Below are 17,216 nucleotides of genomic sequence, written 5' to 3' on the forward strand. Positions count from 1 at the left end.
TTATATCACACAGTCACAACTATTGGTCAGTGACGATTTTTAAAATTATTTTAAGAGAAAACTTTATTTTTATCTGTATAGACATTTTCAAATCTTGCATGGCAATACCCCAGCAAGCTGCTCTACACACATGATTCACAATACAGAGTTAGAAGACATTTTGCTGTTTTTCACTACTAATTCAGTTTTCATCTTCTTGTTCTACTGCACAGGAAAAATTGAAAAGTTCCAAAATTAGAAGAAAAGGGCACATTTGCACTTTAATTACTTGTCTGGATTTGCTGCACATAAATCAGACATTCAAATCCCATCAGCATATCAGAAATTATGCTCATAGAGTCTTAACTGACATCACTTAGCAATCTTATATGTTACATGCTTTATGTCACATAAATTTATGCCAACTGGTTTTGGGGGTCTTTTATTCTTTTTTTAAGTTTGGAATTAGAATAAAAGCAAGAAGAACAAAGGAACTTTATGTGAGTTGTTGGAGAAAAAAATTATATAAACACAGACAATTATAAAACCAAAACCCATCAATGAAAAAATACTGTAAAATATTGATAAAGAAAAACAACAAAAAGGATATAAAAAATAAAGTTATACACTGAAAATGCCAGATACACCTATTTGACCGGAGACATGCACAGGATTTACTCAGTCCAAGACAGGACTGCTTCATATCTGCATGCCAGCACTGTCACCCACTAATCCTTGAGAAAGCTTTTCTGACAAAATTGCTTCACAGTATTGGCAAACTTTCTGGAAATATATGATTACTTTAAAATTCTTGTATGTAATTTCATGAATCCTGTACAAGTTGTAATCACTCCCAGAGGAATGTAAGTCAGGGTTAGTGAGAGATTTATTTGGTCATCCTCTTTACTTATACAAATGGAAGAAAACCCCTTCAATTACTGGTTATTTCTCAGGGTAGGGTGGGGGGATGGTCCTCAGGACAGTAAGCTAGCCTTTGTTTTTGGAGTATAAGCTAGTTAAATACTGGAAGTGTGTTGACTTGTTCTCTGTTTTAACATCATACTGTTTTACTGCACCTTTAAAATTGGTACATATATATTTATAATTTCTTAATCCTTTCAATGAGCTTATGTGGCATACTGAGTTTATATGTAGAGATTTTTGTGCACCACAAATACCATGCGATAGCAAAAACCCTCCTTAGTGCAATGACTTCTTTATACACTGACATTGATTAGAGTTATAAAGTTGGTACATTTAAAGTAAAAAAGTATGTTCCAAAGTAGCACAAAATAAAATAATGTAACAATATTTCTGGCTAGTTTCTCATAAAAGGAATACTGAGAGTCAGACTTAGCACAAGCTTAGCAGATAAGGATCATCCAAATCAATTCATTTTAAAGCTAAATAGTACTATTTTGGTCACTTATTTGATCTCATATACAGCAGTATAGATTCACCCACCAGTTTCTTTTTCATGCTTAGTTCTGTATGTAAAAGTACTTAATACTTCTCAATTGAAAAATAAAAAATCCAATAACCTTTCACAGATTTTAAGGAGTAGTTAATATATTATGCTTGTTGGTAAATTCTGCCTATGGTTAAACACCTTCATCTTCAAAAGTGACATTTGGTTCTCCTTATAAGTCTTCTTTAATCTCCAAAATTCCATTTTAAAATGCTGGCTTTTAGGAAGATTTCAGCAGCTCATACTTCTTGCTGAGAAGTCCCTTCACGCTTTTTACTTTTCAGAAAAAAAAAAAAAAGAAAAAACAAAAACAAAAAACAAACTAACAAACAAAAAACCACACAGAAAAAAAACCCCTCATTATTCCAGATGATTTTTCTAGCATAACTTTTTTGAAACCACTATTTAAAAGCCATTAAACCAGAAAAGTGAGTGCAAATAAAACCTATCTGAAAAGATATCACATTCTGCCTTTTTCGCCCAGTACACTGTAACTACTCTGCCTGACAGTTTCTAAAACAGCTCACAACTCCCATTGAGGAAAAAATATCTGCTTTTCTTGAAACATCTCCATCATTTCCGCAGTCTGAAGACTCCTATAGTTTAGGTAGGGATTAAAATCTGCCTGGCAGTTACTCATATTAATTCCACAGAGTAGTGGCAAAGTCAAATAGTGCACCAATGCCAAAGCTTGAGTGGCACTGCTCCTGCATAGCCAGCTTCCCTGGGGATTGATTGCTACTGTAGCAGCAGAGAATCTCTCTGTTAATCTCCTCTAACTGTTGTTGACCTATCTCTGCCATTCCCTCCCAACTATACAATAAATCAAGCAGATTTTACATGAAAAATGAAGCAATTACTCAGTGAATCCAATGGCTAATTGCACATGGAAGCCTCTGGGAGATGTGAAACAAATCCTTGTCAGATTTCAAAAGGCAGAGAAAAAAGAAAACTACTCAAATACTTACAGATCAAGAGGGATTGAAATGCAACATTTCTTCAGAGGAAACAATACCTCTCTTACTGGAAATGGAATATTCTAGCCACACAGTTCAACTTTACTGCAACAACAGGAGTGATTTTGAGGAAAGACTGTACCAAAACCAAATAGGCTCTGGAGAAAAATGTCACTGAGCTGCAGCTTCTTGTGTCAGAAATCTTATAACATGTTATTAAAAGTAACCTTTTCTTTTTAATACTTTCGTTGATTTCTACCTGATCTGCAGCTGTGTACTACCGAGTCCCATAATTCCTCATTCAGTTTAGTTCAGTTCACTTGCTGCTTCTATCCCCAGCTGTTCTCTCAATTTCACCTTATCCTCCCCAAACTCCTATTACCAATGTATCTGTCTGGTTGCTTAGACACTGTGTACCTGAGCTCACTGGCTTTTCTCAGCCGTGTTGTGAAGGGAGAGGAGAAAAGGGACAGGGAGAAAGCAAGTGGAAGAGAAACCAAATCCCTTGCTCCCATTTGAGTTACCACCAGCCTTTACTCAAAGCAGATCACATCAGGTGTGATTAGTTTCACCCTTGCAGCTCTGACTTGAATGAAGCATTTTCGTCATATTTGAGTATAGCATCTCATCACCTGGACAGCACTAGGAACTGTAAGAGACTAAAACATGTTCAGTGACTTTTTTAGAGGTATTAGTAGTGAAGTTCTGGAAAGTATCTACTGAACATATGTGCTTTTTCAACTTGGCTAAAATATGCTTGGATTGTCACAGGATAGCAAAAGAAACATCCGTGACACAAATGCCACTCCTCTGCCAAATTTCAAGGTCACTTACAACTTAGCTTTGGAAAACAACACAGTTTTCTCCAGCCCAGCTGCTGGAAACAGCTGAAACGTTTTGGCAGATTTTTTCAAGTCGTTGTCCTGAGGTGACTAGCCAGGATGGAAAATTTTAGCCTGAATAGTTATAGAACCTGCCAAGCCTCATATGTTTAGTGTGAGACACACATTTTCACTTAATTCTTGGGTGTTCCAATAGCATTTACCTTCCTCTCACATAGCTACGGGGCAGTGCTGAGGTTTTGCCTGCAATTCAAGACACCATCAGCAGGATACAGCTGATCAGCTGACGAGGTGATTTTAGTGAAGGCGTGAAAAAAAAATGATCAAAACAAACAAAAAAAAATGCTGTGATTTTTGGAAATTAAATTTAGATACCTGTGCTTCTCTTCCCTTGATTGGTTAGACTTTTCAGTGGGGGATACAAGCCTAGTTACATCAGAGGAGATAATATGAGAGAGAAAAAGGGGAACTGAAATATCTGACCTACAGTTTCCTTAGCTACTGAAATATAGCATGTTTAGACTCAAAAGGTATGAATTAAAAATTTTAGTTTAGCAATGAAAATTCAAGACTTTTTAAAAGTAGAAAACAGGAAACAAGTGCCCAAGAGTTCTAATGTTTTAATACAGAGAAATATTCAAAAGCAAAAAACTCTTGGACATTGGAAGATCTGAAGTAATTGGATTTGATCAGATAAAGAGGAAGGCAATATCTGCATAACAACAACAACAACAACAAACCCACAAATGACAGAGGAAAACTAATCTTCCTTTCATGACATCTTAGAAACAATCAGACATCAAAACATTGCTTTAATGCAGCCATGTTTTATTGTCTCCTGAGCTTTAATCAACATGCAGGGATGAGTTGAAGATACCCAGAAATTAAAACTTCATTCCCGCTATCCACATTTCTTTAAGTCCTCTTCAAAAAGTTTAACTTTGTCAGTCTAATGTACTTGCATCCGTAAAGCAAATGTTGTTTCTTTTCTTCCTAAAACAGCAAAACAATAGTGACACGTCACATATAGATGATAGATGATACAGGTAGTATTACAGTTCTGGCAGCAAAGATGTTAACCTTGCAAAGTTTTCACCAATCAGTACTACAAGGTAAATAGATAGGTGGGTACATTCAGTGGACCTTATACTATATATGTGTGTGTATAAGCTAGAAAGGAGAATCTTTATATTACTCTTAGCTCTTTCTAATGTTGTTTTTTGTTTGTTTGTTTTTGTTTTTTTGTTTGTTTTTTCAAAACAGCTTATTTCAGTTGTTTTGTCTTTCCAAAACCATATTTCGGTCATCACTTCAGAGCACTTGAATGTCACTCTCTGACCTCAATTTTGAAAGAACAGGAAAGACAGGAGTAACCTACTTTGATATAGTCATATACCTCATGGGTTAGTGGAAAAAAATGTTTTATTCTACTGATGATTGGTTAGACAGATGAAGGGCACTCAAAAAAAAAGGTAAATTAGTTTGCTCTGAGCTTTATGCTGACATGGCCAGCACTTCAGTTAGCTTGATGATGTGTGTACAAACCTGAAACACAGAAGCAACACAGGGAGACAATGGCAACATATTACCATCACTTGAAGACTATTTGTATGGGGGAATGTTTTTATCCTCAAATACTCAAATTTAAAATTTCTGAGAACCAGTATTTCCTCTTAATTATACTGAAGGTGGAGATTTACACAATTATGAATATTTACATGGTCAAAGCCCAGCAATGCCATATTAAGTTCTAAACTTACTTTCATATTTACATATTTAAAACATTTTTCTGGCAAAATATCTTGCCACCAAGGAAATGCAAATGAATGCAGCAAATGTACTAACTTCTTAAATACTACCCCTTTGGAGAGAAAATATACAATTGGGAATAAGATTAAGGAACTAAAAAATTTGTCTGTTTTCAGAAATGTGTATGTGTCCTAAGCTGTACTAAGTATCATTTCAGTATATTTTTATTACCATTTTAAAAAATTTGTTGTGCATTGTCTTTTCTCAACAATAAGCCCTCCCTCGCCCAAAAAAAAAAAAAAAAAAAAAAAAGACATTGCATGGTTTATGCAGTGAAATGCTATGATCCCAGTGCTGTTTTCTTGCACTGTAATCCAAAAGAGCTTACACTTGGTGGAAAGTATTAAACATGCTTTCTGAGATGCTTTACTAATCACTTTTCCTTTTGAAGTATTTGTATAATCAGCGTGGAAACTCTGATTTTTAGAAGAGGTTTTTGTTTTCTCCTCACTCACCTTCAGTACTTCCACACTGTCTCTAAATCAAACACTGATTTTCTCATTAACTTAATATATGCTTTCTAAATTCTAATTACTACGGCAATAGTTTTCTTTACACTTCATGAAGAACAACCATAAAGCCCTAGAGAAAAACATACTGCTACATATTGAACCAAATATTCAACCTCTGAACCTCGCACAACTCAGTTTTTGGTGTATTCCTGATACAAGACTAGGCAGTGATAAGGCGGTGAGTTTGATGATAAAGTGCTGCATCTGACATGCTAAAGATAAATGAGAATTACTGATAGAAAGCTGTTCTACTTTTGCCTTCTCTGTATGGGAAGGTGGGTTCATTTCCATCTCCCTGTCAGGTACCTGAAAACAACGGGCCTTATCCCTCCTTAATCTCAATGGGTTACCTTTATAAGCTCTTTAAAAGTTATATATGGAAGCTGGAGTAAGCCGATTAGCTATGGTTATTTGCAATCGGACATCAGCAAAGTACATAATAACACTGCGACATTACTGAGAATACAGAATGAGAATGGTACCAGTAGGAAGATATAGCAATGTTATTCAAGACACAAAAGGGTCACATAAAACTCAGAAAGTGGACATGTGCGTTTTCAAATACCATCTCTTCCAACCTGAAACAGACATTTAGAATTTCCCGACTTCGAAGAGGGCACCTTTACTGACAGTACTCAAATTACAGAACCTTTATTGTAGATCACTTTCTAGGTAGACATTTACTCTTTCTCAAATTTTGACTTTTTGACGTTCTAAAACAAAGACTGACAGCACATGTTTATGTCTATTAGTTATAATTTATTGAAATACCATCTGTATCTCTAGCATTCTCCAAAGTAGAGGGTTAAGGCAGCTCTTAAAAATTCACACTAGCATTTTATACTGGAGCATTCCGTCACTAATGTTTGCACTGTGACAATAGTTCAGTTATTATATATACATCTTTTCAATCTAATGTGGCAGTAAAACCAATGCTGAGCAAACTATGGTTCCTAATATCCCCTTCTGAACCGATTTTAGCGTGCCTTGCATCCTTCAGAATGGTATCTGTGCCATGTTTGCCCATTTGTCAGTCCTGCATAACACTGAAAATTGAGAGCACAGAAAAAAAGAGGGAGTTGATTAAAAGTAAAATAAGGCAGAATAGCGTATACGTTAGCTGAAGTTTTGTACGATCTCCTCTGAGATTAGACAACCTTTTGATTTAATTTTTCCTGACAGTTCAGTATAATACCATAATAGACAGCATGTCCTTGGTTATCACTTCTGCCTCCTCTCACTGTTTGTCCTTGTCTAGTGCAGATGCTCTGTCTGGACCACAAAACTTTTTACACAAATCTAACTGGAAAGTTTGTGGAGTTTTTATTTGTTGTTTGGGTGTTTTTGTTTTTGCTTTTGTTTTGTTCCCTCCACCCAGTTTAATGTGAAAGTAATATCAAAGGCCTACCTATTATTTTTGTTGCAATTTTACATGTTGAGTTACTTTCTTTTCTTTAACAAACAGCATTGTGGAAGAGGAAATAAGACATACGGTACCTGCCAATAATTTAATGAGCATACATGCCAGCATGTGATGCTAGACTTACCCGTATTTGCATTAGAAACCATCAAGATTATATTCAGATATGTGCATAGCCCAAGCTCCTAAACGTTCCAAGAATGTTAGCATGTTTCTGTAATTTTGTTGACCAAGCATGACCACAACCAAGCACAGAACAGTCCAGACCGTACAATAATTCCTAAGTTTTGTGGGAATTATTTGAGCCTTTGCCACAGGTGTGCTATAGAAAACAAGGTGTTCAGAAATAATGGGTGCCCAAATTAGCAAAGTAAAGCCCTCTCTTCACCTTCCAATACAGATATAGCCAGAGATACTGGCATAGTCATTTAGAGGTATAAAGGTATCTAAGCTTAGGGGGGTTGATGATGTGAGGTTGATGACAGCTAAATGCTAACACTCAGATCCTGAAAGAGACTTTAATGACATAACCACAGTAACACATGACGGATGGGGTGGATTAGGTCATACAACGTATTTTATACAACTGAAACTAATTCCTATTGCCACAGTTAGAACAGCAATCATTGGTTGTTCTTCCTTAATATATTCCTGTACACCTGGATATGGGGAAAAAAATATAAGTATTTTTAAAATTATTTTTCTCTTGAATCCTACTTTCAGAAGGAAAAATTGTGCTAGATTTTGGGCTGCAGACTTGCATATTGTAATTGTAATGTTATCTTTGGTTATACTTAACCCACACAATTTAGTCCATGTACAATGCTAAATATTCTCCAGGAACATCATGAAAAGGGTAAAAATTATAGAAGTGCTACATGTATGAGGCTGTCACCCCATCCTTGAAAGAGTGATATCTTTAAATTTCAACTTGCAACAGAGATACTACAAAAATGTACTTTTTTAATATTAATAATAAAGACTCTTACTTATCTTTTCACCCATAAATCTCTAGTGCTTTGTTAATACAGTGATTTTACCCCTGGGAAAACAAGAAAATGACAAGTGACATCTCTTTACCCCCAATATACCAATAAAGATAGAAGAAAAAGAAATTACATTATGCAAGGTCTAGTCACCCCGTTTTCTTTGCATTCATTGAATGTTCATGTTAGAGAGATAGATGGCAATGCAATATATCAAATAGAGTAGATGAACTAGACAATGCCCTCAGATACATGGTGTGAATTGTGGAGCTGTCATATGCAGGGACGGCAGTTGGACTTCGTGATCCTTGTGGGTCCCTTCCAACTCAGGACATTGATTCTATGATTCTATGAACAATTCTGTTTAAACAGAAAGCTACTACAATCTTTATAATAATTCAATTATTCTTTTGCAAGCATTGTTCCACAATGTACTAAAAATATTCCTAGGCCTCCAAGCATATTCTAATTTCTCAGACTGGGAGTTGCACTTCTCCCTGGAAAGGCTCAGTATCCTACTCTTCATGGTTCACATGCCTCACTACTTGCCATTTCTTCACTATAATGATTGCAAAGGTTTTAAAGGCACAGCAGAGGTACTCTAACTTTGAAAAGAGGTAGGGATGGATGGATGGAAAATACTTGGTCTTGCCTTTTGTGCATTTAAGGTGTACAAGAAATGCTGTGAGAATGAAAAATTGATTTGCTGCAGTTGAAGTCACCAGTAGATATCTCTCAAGAATACACATTAAAGATGTTTTTTTTAAAGTAGGTTGATATTGAATCCCCTCTGAGATTGCTGATTTTTAAACTGATTCCTTTAATCTTTTTTATCCCATTAAATAATACTTCTACCAGTTAGTTAGCCATACTGAAAATTTGAGAGTAAACGTACCGGTGAAACAAAGAAAGCATAAAACAAACACTGCAGGTTGTAAAGAAAATAATTTTATTTGATTTAAATCAATGATAACTGCTGACGGTGGTACAGCTAAGACCAGCCTAAGGTCTGATTGTATATTTGTTTCTGTAGCACTGAAAGATAAGTGGAAGTCTTTGTGAATAACCCAAAGTGTTTTTAAATCTATGGTTGTGTGCTGGAACAATTTGGATATCCAAAGAACAAGCTAGTTACATTCTCTTCCCCATCTAATTGCATATAGTCACATTAGCTTTTTCAAATGTGGACATGGATTAAAAAAATCTATATAAAAGGTGATGGAAGATTGCCTACTGGAGAGGCAGATCCCCTTTTTAGCTCTGAGTGCAAAAGGGTAATTTTGCATTCCTTACAAATATTGCCCTGTGTCTTTCTGTTCCCATCTGGCTTTCATCACTGTGAGATAGTCACCCATTCATGTATTCTTTCACTTTAACAACAGCAATAGAACTAGTCTTATTTCTTTTAAATTATGGTAAAATCAGTTAATTAACTACATAGACACAAACTAGACCAATACAAGCAGAGACTGACCTGCTATCATTGCCAACAAGGTATTTCAGTTCAAGTATCCAAATAATGCCATTGGGACAAAGAATCACAGTGGTGTTATCCTTAATTTATCTCATCTTCTGCATTTTTCTAAAATGCAACAAATCATGGAAACAAAAGTGACTGAAGTTGCTAAAATGATGTTCTTGAGAAGAGCTCAGACTGAACCTTATTAACAGTATGTTCCCAGACATTCTGAAAGGTTTTGTTCATATTTTGATTTTTAAAGGCAGAACATAAATAGATACATGGTTGTTTTGTATTACAAAATCAGGTGTAACAGAGTCTAGAATTAAGATACATTTTAAAAACCCCAAACAAACATACACCAAATGACACACCCACACCCAGTTCGGGAACAAAAGTGAACAGGAATAAGATAACACATTTTTAACAACATATTTGACTAAATGATTCAGTCTTCTAACCTTACTCCTGACTGTAACAGTGGGATATAAACACTTTTCCAATCCCTTTTATTTAAAAAATAAAACAGAACAAAACTGTTAAAAAACCATGAAGTTTTACCATATATTTTTATAGCCCCTCTGACAATAAGGTTGCAATAGCATTTCAGTTTTCTGGTGTTTCTTGGATAAATATAAAGGAAAGAAAGGGCTTTGTTGCTTTTTTTTTTTTTTTCTTTCATGAAAACTCTACATATACATTAATAACTTTTCAAGCAGTGAATAAGAACATGCCGAAAGATGAAGTATATTAAATTCTCTGATGTGAAGATTCAGTGGTCTCTATCTTATATATATATTGCCATGTGTGAGAGAGCATAATGTAGAGTAACCATAGCAACAGTACAATACGTTGAGTAAATCAGCTTGAAAACTGTCGAGTGCATTAGATATGCAGGTCATAGAGGCTTTTTTCTATCCTGTTGTTGGATCAGGCCCATACTAGTGCTTTATATTAACCAGCTCTGTTATAGATAGAAAGTCTCTAAACCTTCCCAAATTAAGCAAGAATCACTTCAGGGTCTAAAAATGATTGCACACTTGAATACAGTTAGGAGAATGCTTTGTTTGGAGAATGCTTTGAAGATAAATCCTAAGCAGAGCTTTTAATCTACACAAGCAGTAGAATAAAGTGCGGGTTTGCACATACTTGTATTAGAGAAAATTTGTAGTAGTATATTGTGAACAGTTTTGAGGAAAACACTCTGTAGAAATCATATGGTGCTCTAAAACCAAATACCAAAGAAAAAAACCCCTACTTTTAAAATAAATTCAAATAGACAATAGAAGTTCAGAAATGTAAAACCATAATTGTTTTCTATTTATCTTCCTTCAATCTATGACCTACAAGGTTTTTTACACCTGAAAATCTGTGCTGACCGTTAAAATATTTGAAAGGAAAACTAGAAAACTTAGTCTAATTCCTGGAATTCAATCACATGGGATTAGGTTTCTGAATGTGTCCATAAAAACTGAATTAAATAATTACATCCTCGTGAGACTGTATCCATTATTATTTTTGTTAATTTACATGGTTCTTTTGTATGATAAGGACATTATAAGAACAGAGGACCATATATTTTCTCAGTTATAGTTAAGTAAACAGATAATTTTTTTTGGTCAATCCCAAATTTAACATTAAGAATTTATTTTTCATTCTGTTTGCATAAAGAAATTGAAATATTTTCTTAAATATAAATATCTGAGTAGAAGATAAATGCTCACTAAACTAACTACATCACATGAGGCTCATAAGCATTCCCATCTAATCCAAAGTAAATTGCTTTGAGCTCTCAACAGTTTAGATCCTTCATGAGGAAAACCTGCAGTCAGTTTCAATGTTATTTCAGTTGTCATATACTACCCTCCCAAAATTAATTGTGATGAAGTCCAACCCTCCTCTATACCTTAGTAAACATCAGTGGGTGAAAATAACTGGTTTTATGTGTCTCCATCACCTCTGCACTCCATCTACCTGTAGGCAGTGTTGTGGAAGAGCAATAGCCACAGCACTGTTGCAGAGATGGCAGCACACAATAGTACTCACGGTTGCTTCTATGAGTGTTAAAAGGTAATCTGTTTTCAGAGTTATTTAAATGCATCACAAATTTTAAAATGGCTTTTTTGTAAGGAGTGACAAAAGATACAGTCATTAAGACCAAGCATCATTTTTCTTTCTTTTGTGGTTCATAAGTGATGCTCAGAATTTTTTTTTCTCTGTTCTTTCCCGTGGTGCCTTCTCTCCCTATGACTTCTACAGGCCAGCTGTTTGAAGCCATGTTTTTTTCCTAAACGATGCCTATAATAAAAATCTTCAAATAAAAGATGGACCAGGTATGTCAAAAGCCTCTAACTAAATTCAGGTTGCTCGTTAGGAAGCCTTCTTACCCCGTTAGCTGCTATAAGGTATATGTGATGACTGAGAAAGCAACCTCTGACCCAGTGGCTTTTTCATGCTCTAACTAGTAAGTAGGAAACAACAGGGGTCGAGGGGAGCTCTGTGAAACAGTGCTCGTCAGAGCGTGACAAATTGGAAAATGGGCTCTTCTGTATTCTGTAATGACAAGAATATTTAATAGGCTATGTAGGGGGTACATTAAAAAGGATGTTAGCTAGCCTGAAAGTACACTCCTGGGGTGAAGTCCTAGTCCCACTGAAGTCAATTGCAAAAAGTTCTATCAGATTGAATGGGGACATAATTTCACTCCTGGTGTACACTCAAGTGAAAACGTCTATCTAATTTTACAATAGATAGGAATTCCAATGTATGGTTTTTAATTCTACACAAAACACAGAAAATATCTCTTTAGGTAAAATGGTTTAGGCCAGGAGTACAGCTCCTGAGGCTCAAAATAAACCAATTTAATTTTGTCTTCCTACTTCACCACTCTCAAAATGAGAATCTGCCTTTGGGTGCTCAGTGGTGAATTATGTCATCTGTACTTTTTTATCCCACAATTCAATAGGGTGTAGAGGACCATAAAGTGGATTATTGAAAAATGGCTTGCAAGAGTGCAAAATAAAATTTATCTAAGTAGGCTTTTTCTCCCCTCTTGGCTCATAACTCCAATATTAGTAATTTTGCTCCTACTGACATTTATAAGAATTGTGACTGCAGAAAGACTGAAAAAACTACGGTAAAGATGTCATCCGAGGGCTGGGGCATAAACCTAGGATCTGTGTCATAGTCCTTTCTCTTCCAGTAATATCTTGGCAAAGTCATTTGGACTCAATTTTTAAAGGTGTTAGGCTTCAAAAATACAGGCAGGCACCAGATTAGATTTTCAAAAAGCATTTCAGATATCTAACTCTTTTTAACTTCTACGCTGACTATGGGGGTACTGGCAGATGAAAGACTAGGCACTTGCAACCCAGAGGGCAAACCATATATTGGCCTGCATCAAAAGAAGCATGGCCAGCAGGTCAAGGGAGGTGATTCTGCCCCTCTACTATGGTCTCATGAGACACCACCTGGAGCACTGTGTTCAACTCTGGGGACCTCAGTATAGGAAAGACACGGAGATGTCAGAGAGGGTGCAAAAGAGAGCCACCAAGATGGTCAGAGGGCTGGAACACCTCTCTTATGAAGAAAGGCTGAGAGAGTTCGGGTTTTTCAGCCTGGAGAAAAGAAGGCTCCAGGGTGACCGTATTGAAGCCTTTCAGTACTTAAAAGGGGCCTATAAGGAAGATGGGGACAGACTTTTCAGGAGGGTCTGTTATGAGAAAAAAAGGGGTAATGGTTTTAAATTAAAAGACAGAAGATTTAGACTAGATATAAGGAAGAAATTTTTTTTATGGTGAAGGTGCTTAAACACTGGAACAGGTTGCCCAAAGAGGTGATAGATGCCCTATCCCTCGAAACATTCAAGACCAGGCTGGTCAGGGGTCTGAGCAACCTGATCTGGTTGAAGATGTCCCTGTTCACTGCAGGTGAGTTAGACTATTTGACCTTTAAAGGTCCCTTCCAACCCAAACTACTTTATGATTCTATAAACATAAAGATATCAAACACTATGAAAACTTTAGGTACACATAATTCACAAACATCTAAATAGTGACAAGAAAAAAAAGAGAGCGAGAATCAGGTCTGTAATTATGATACTGTTCCTTAAAAAGAGCACTATCTTATTACTCAGTCTTATTTATATAAACAGACTTACTGGGTGGTAAAGTAATAAAGTATGAATTAAGGTAACAGACATGGCCTGAAAATGATTTTGTTTTCACATACAACATTAATTACCATTTGGATTAGACTAATGTACCACTTATCACTCGGAAGCTGTGTACAGGGAAAGGAGGAACAGAAAAAAACCTTAGTGTAATTATTATTCTTTCTAAGTGAATCAGTATGCTTTACATGTCTGTTTTCTTTAAGCTACTAGTGTAAAAATCCTTTTTTGCAAGCTGCTGAAGAGTTCATTTCATTAATCCTTTAGGAAGGTTTTCTGTCAGAATCTTTAACTAACAGCTCATAGCCCCAGATGAGTTTGAAAGGAAAATATTACTTGGATCAATAATTAAGCACCTGAGTTTTGGGGTTACTTTTTTAACAATGAATTTTATATTATTATTCTTGTCAACCTTGTTTGGCATTGACTAGTAACTTTAGAAATGTTGTTACAAGACAAATCTTTTATTTGCCATTGGCCTTTTCCTTTAAGCTTAAATATTCTAAACATTCTGCTTTGGAGAACATACCTTCAAAGTGCTCTTTAATCACTTCTGTATTAACTGCTGTCAGTAACCAATCGCCTCCATGAGTGTTTAATACTGGGTTGACTGATTTTTACTAAAGTTTGCATTAACTGCAGATAAGTAAACAATTACAGTAAAAAAAAATAAAAATCTATTAATAAAAGCAATGAAACACACTTTGAAACAGCTTAAATTTCTTTTTTCAGTATGGCAAAAACTTGTATATTAATCCTGGTCTGCAAATGAGTCCATCAATTATGGATCCTGAATACTGTTATTACCACTTTAAGATAGATTCTAATGTTCTTACTCATATTGGGTAGCACTCACTGTGAAGCAGTCTCATTATTGATTTTAACAGGACTATTTATTAAGTTAAGTAGTTTTCAATATGAGTCAAGATTTAACTCTTAAGTATCTATCATATAGTCTAATTAGGTATTTTAAGTAGGGTACATCTACGGTAGCATTTTAGTTTTGTTCAGGACTGCAGTTTTGAAGGAAAACTCCTGAACTTTCCATTTACTTCCCATTTTCTTGCAGCACACAAACAGAAATTTTCTTGATAGAAATTAAGACATGAAAGACACTCTAGTTGCTACTATTAACAGTAATGGGTACTCACTCCACCAGAGCTGCTCTCAAGAGTACACTTACACACCCCAAAACATGTTCAGTGAGGACACAGAATCCTCAGTAGCATCTCTTTCACTCTATGGTCTGCTGCTACTGAGCCACTCCACTTACTACTGTAGATATTTTTCTAATGCACTCTAGCGACTAATAGGCATTTATCTAAAAGACAAAAATAAAAGTACAAAATAAAAACTCTGAAATGTACACAGTATGCACAGTATACTGTTTGCCTATTTGTTTGTACTGGTCCGCACTACTTATTAGTTAGAAAATAAAAGTAGGATCCTAAGTTCCCCATGTGCTTAATGGACACAGGCGACATCACTAGAGTGGTGATTCAGAACTGGCAAGTCAATGATATAAAGGAGACAGTGTCAATACTTTTCTGTGACTACTTTATTCCTTTATCTTTGACAGCTCAGTGACTAATGTTATGTTTTAGAGAATAACAGTGTAAAGTAATGTAGAAAAACTGTTAAAGAAGGATCTCAGGCTGGACAGTTCCAAGAAGCTCTGACGTAATATGTTCCGAGTAAAACGCTGAACAACAAGCTGTCAACAGGAGCTATAAAACCATAAGCAGCTCCCAATTATCATTTCATGACTTATAAGCACTTTATTTCAAATTGTCATTTGAAGAGATTGCTACTCCATTTCTATCTACTTATCTCTCTATGTCCAGCTTACTGAGGTCCTGCTCACTGCTAGGTTTCATTCTCTCACTTAATGTTTATCTCCACCAACAGCCAATTCAGGTGTTGACCTAACTGATAGGATGAAAAGCTTGAATGGTGAAAGAAGGGAACAAGATGAAAAAGTCAGGATAAGGTAAGCCTGATTTGGTTCTGATAGAAAGTTCCTATTCCCATCATTCAGTCTTAGTCTGTTTATCTTATCACAGTACACTGTGGAAATAAATAATATTGCTATATTTTTATTCGGGTTTATTTTCAGGTCTTGAGGTTTTTCTTGTGTCTGTATGCTTTTTTTTTTTTTTCCCACCACCTGTTAAGACAAAACTACAAGACAGAGTTAAGCCACTGCAGGAGGAAATTGAATATAAATACTGTTTCACTGCTATGTTCTATGCAGGAATATGAGAAGAGAGATGAAGTTTGAGTAACAGGAGCATAAATAAAATCTTCGTTTCACACAATTGTCTAAAAACAAGGAACTCAGCTTATTTCTCTTGTAAGACTCCATTTAAGTGAATCCAAGTTGTATATAGTTGGGCTGTACTCAAATTGTCCTCAGTGGCACTTCATATATTTAATAAAAGCAGAAAATTATTACTTGTACTTTGTTCTTAAGAAAAAAATATTTCCTTAAGATGACTGCAAAATTATGTGGGACTGGGGGACAGGTAAAAAATCTATGATTTCAGAAATGACGGGGAGGATTAAATCATTAAGATTGTTAGACATGGCTTTTTACTACAAACCTCACAATACAAATAGAGCAAGCAGCTGCTGTGACCTTGATTTTATAAATGTGAAAATGTAGTTTAGTATTTAGACAATTCATTGTGAGGAAAAACACACAGAGTAGTAATATGTCAACCAGTATTTTCTTCCTGAAGAAAGGAGAAAAAATTTAACCATTTGTTAACAACAACAACAAAAAGCATTAACAAGGGGAGTGATACAGATTTCAAATTCAGTCACTGTGACACTTTTATTTTAGACAGATATGGCAATCCTGGCTCTTATTTGTGGCTGGTTCTCAGATGCAGCCAAGAACATGAAATAGACTATGGCTTAGTATTTGTCCCAAGTACATTCCCTAATTCACCAACTGAACATGCTTTTAAATCTTTAATTCCAGACTATAGATTTCAACTCTTGATAGTTACTGGGTTTCCCAGACTTAAAGAAAAGCCTCCTGAGTTCTAACATATCAAATAGACAGAATAGCACGCTACGAGCAGCAGCAGTTGGAAATCTGCTTATAGCTATTTCAGCTTGTAGCTGCTGTTTCACAGCTGAGTTCAGAGCCTGAACATATGAGTATTCCTGCTTCACTTCATACGTTGGAGGTGCCAGCTAAAAGTAGAGTTTACCAGCTGAGCCTGATGCCTGGCTGCATTTCCTAAGTAATGACTGTATCCACCTTGGTGGGATGCAGGTATCAGGTGTGAACTAGGGCTGTTAACTGATCATGAATACTATACTAGCACTCCTTTCTCTCCAAGACAGAGAAAATTCATGTTGACTCTCAGAGAACACTGGCTCCACTGGTTCCTGCTGAGTGAATGAGAGAAAACAAAAACTTTCATAATGGTGGTTGTAGTTTCAGTTGCTACTTCCTCACTGAAAGTATCTCTCCCCTAACTTGCCAGTTTCTCTGTCCAATAACTGTCATTCAGACACAGCAGGTAAATCAGTAGTGTTGCCTAACGAAAAGTAAAGATTTAAGACTGCAGCACTTAACAGAACATAACTTTAATCATACA

At 35.7% G+C, this 17,216-nt stretch overlaps 1 protein-coding gene across 5 annotated transcripts in view; it reads right to left on the minus strand.

The window, feature by feature from the left end:
* The window catches only part of PCDH9 (protocadherin 9), a 678,879-nt gene that overhangs the window by 163,626 nt on the left and 498,037 nt on the right, over nt 1-17,216 (minus strand). The window contains exon 5 of one of the 5 annotated variants that reach the window (XM_071806039.1): nt 4,094-4,238. The exons of the other annotated variants lie outside the window; for them this stretch is intronic. Within the exon in view, the coding sequence (XP_071662140.1) occupies nt 4,195-4,238 (44 nt within the window). The 3' untranslated portion in view covers nt 4,094-4,194. Of the gene's footprint in view, nt 1-4,093; nt 4,239-17,216 lie in introns of those variants that run through there. 5 annotated transcript variants of the gene reach the window in all.

This window comes from Patagioenas fasciata, chromosome 1, assembly GCF_037038585.1.
Source record: "Patagioenas fasciata isolate bPatFas1 chromosome 1, bPatFas1.hap1, whole genome shotgun sequence".
In the NCBI taxonomy this organism is placed as follows: domain Eukaryota; kingdom Metazoa; phylum Chordata; class Aves; order Columbiformes; family Columbidae; genus Patagioenas; species Patagioenas fasciata.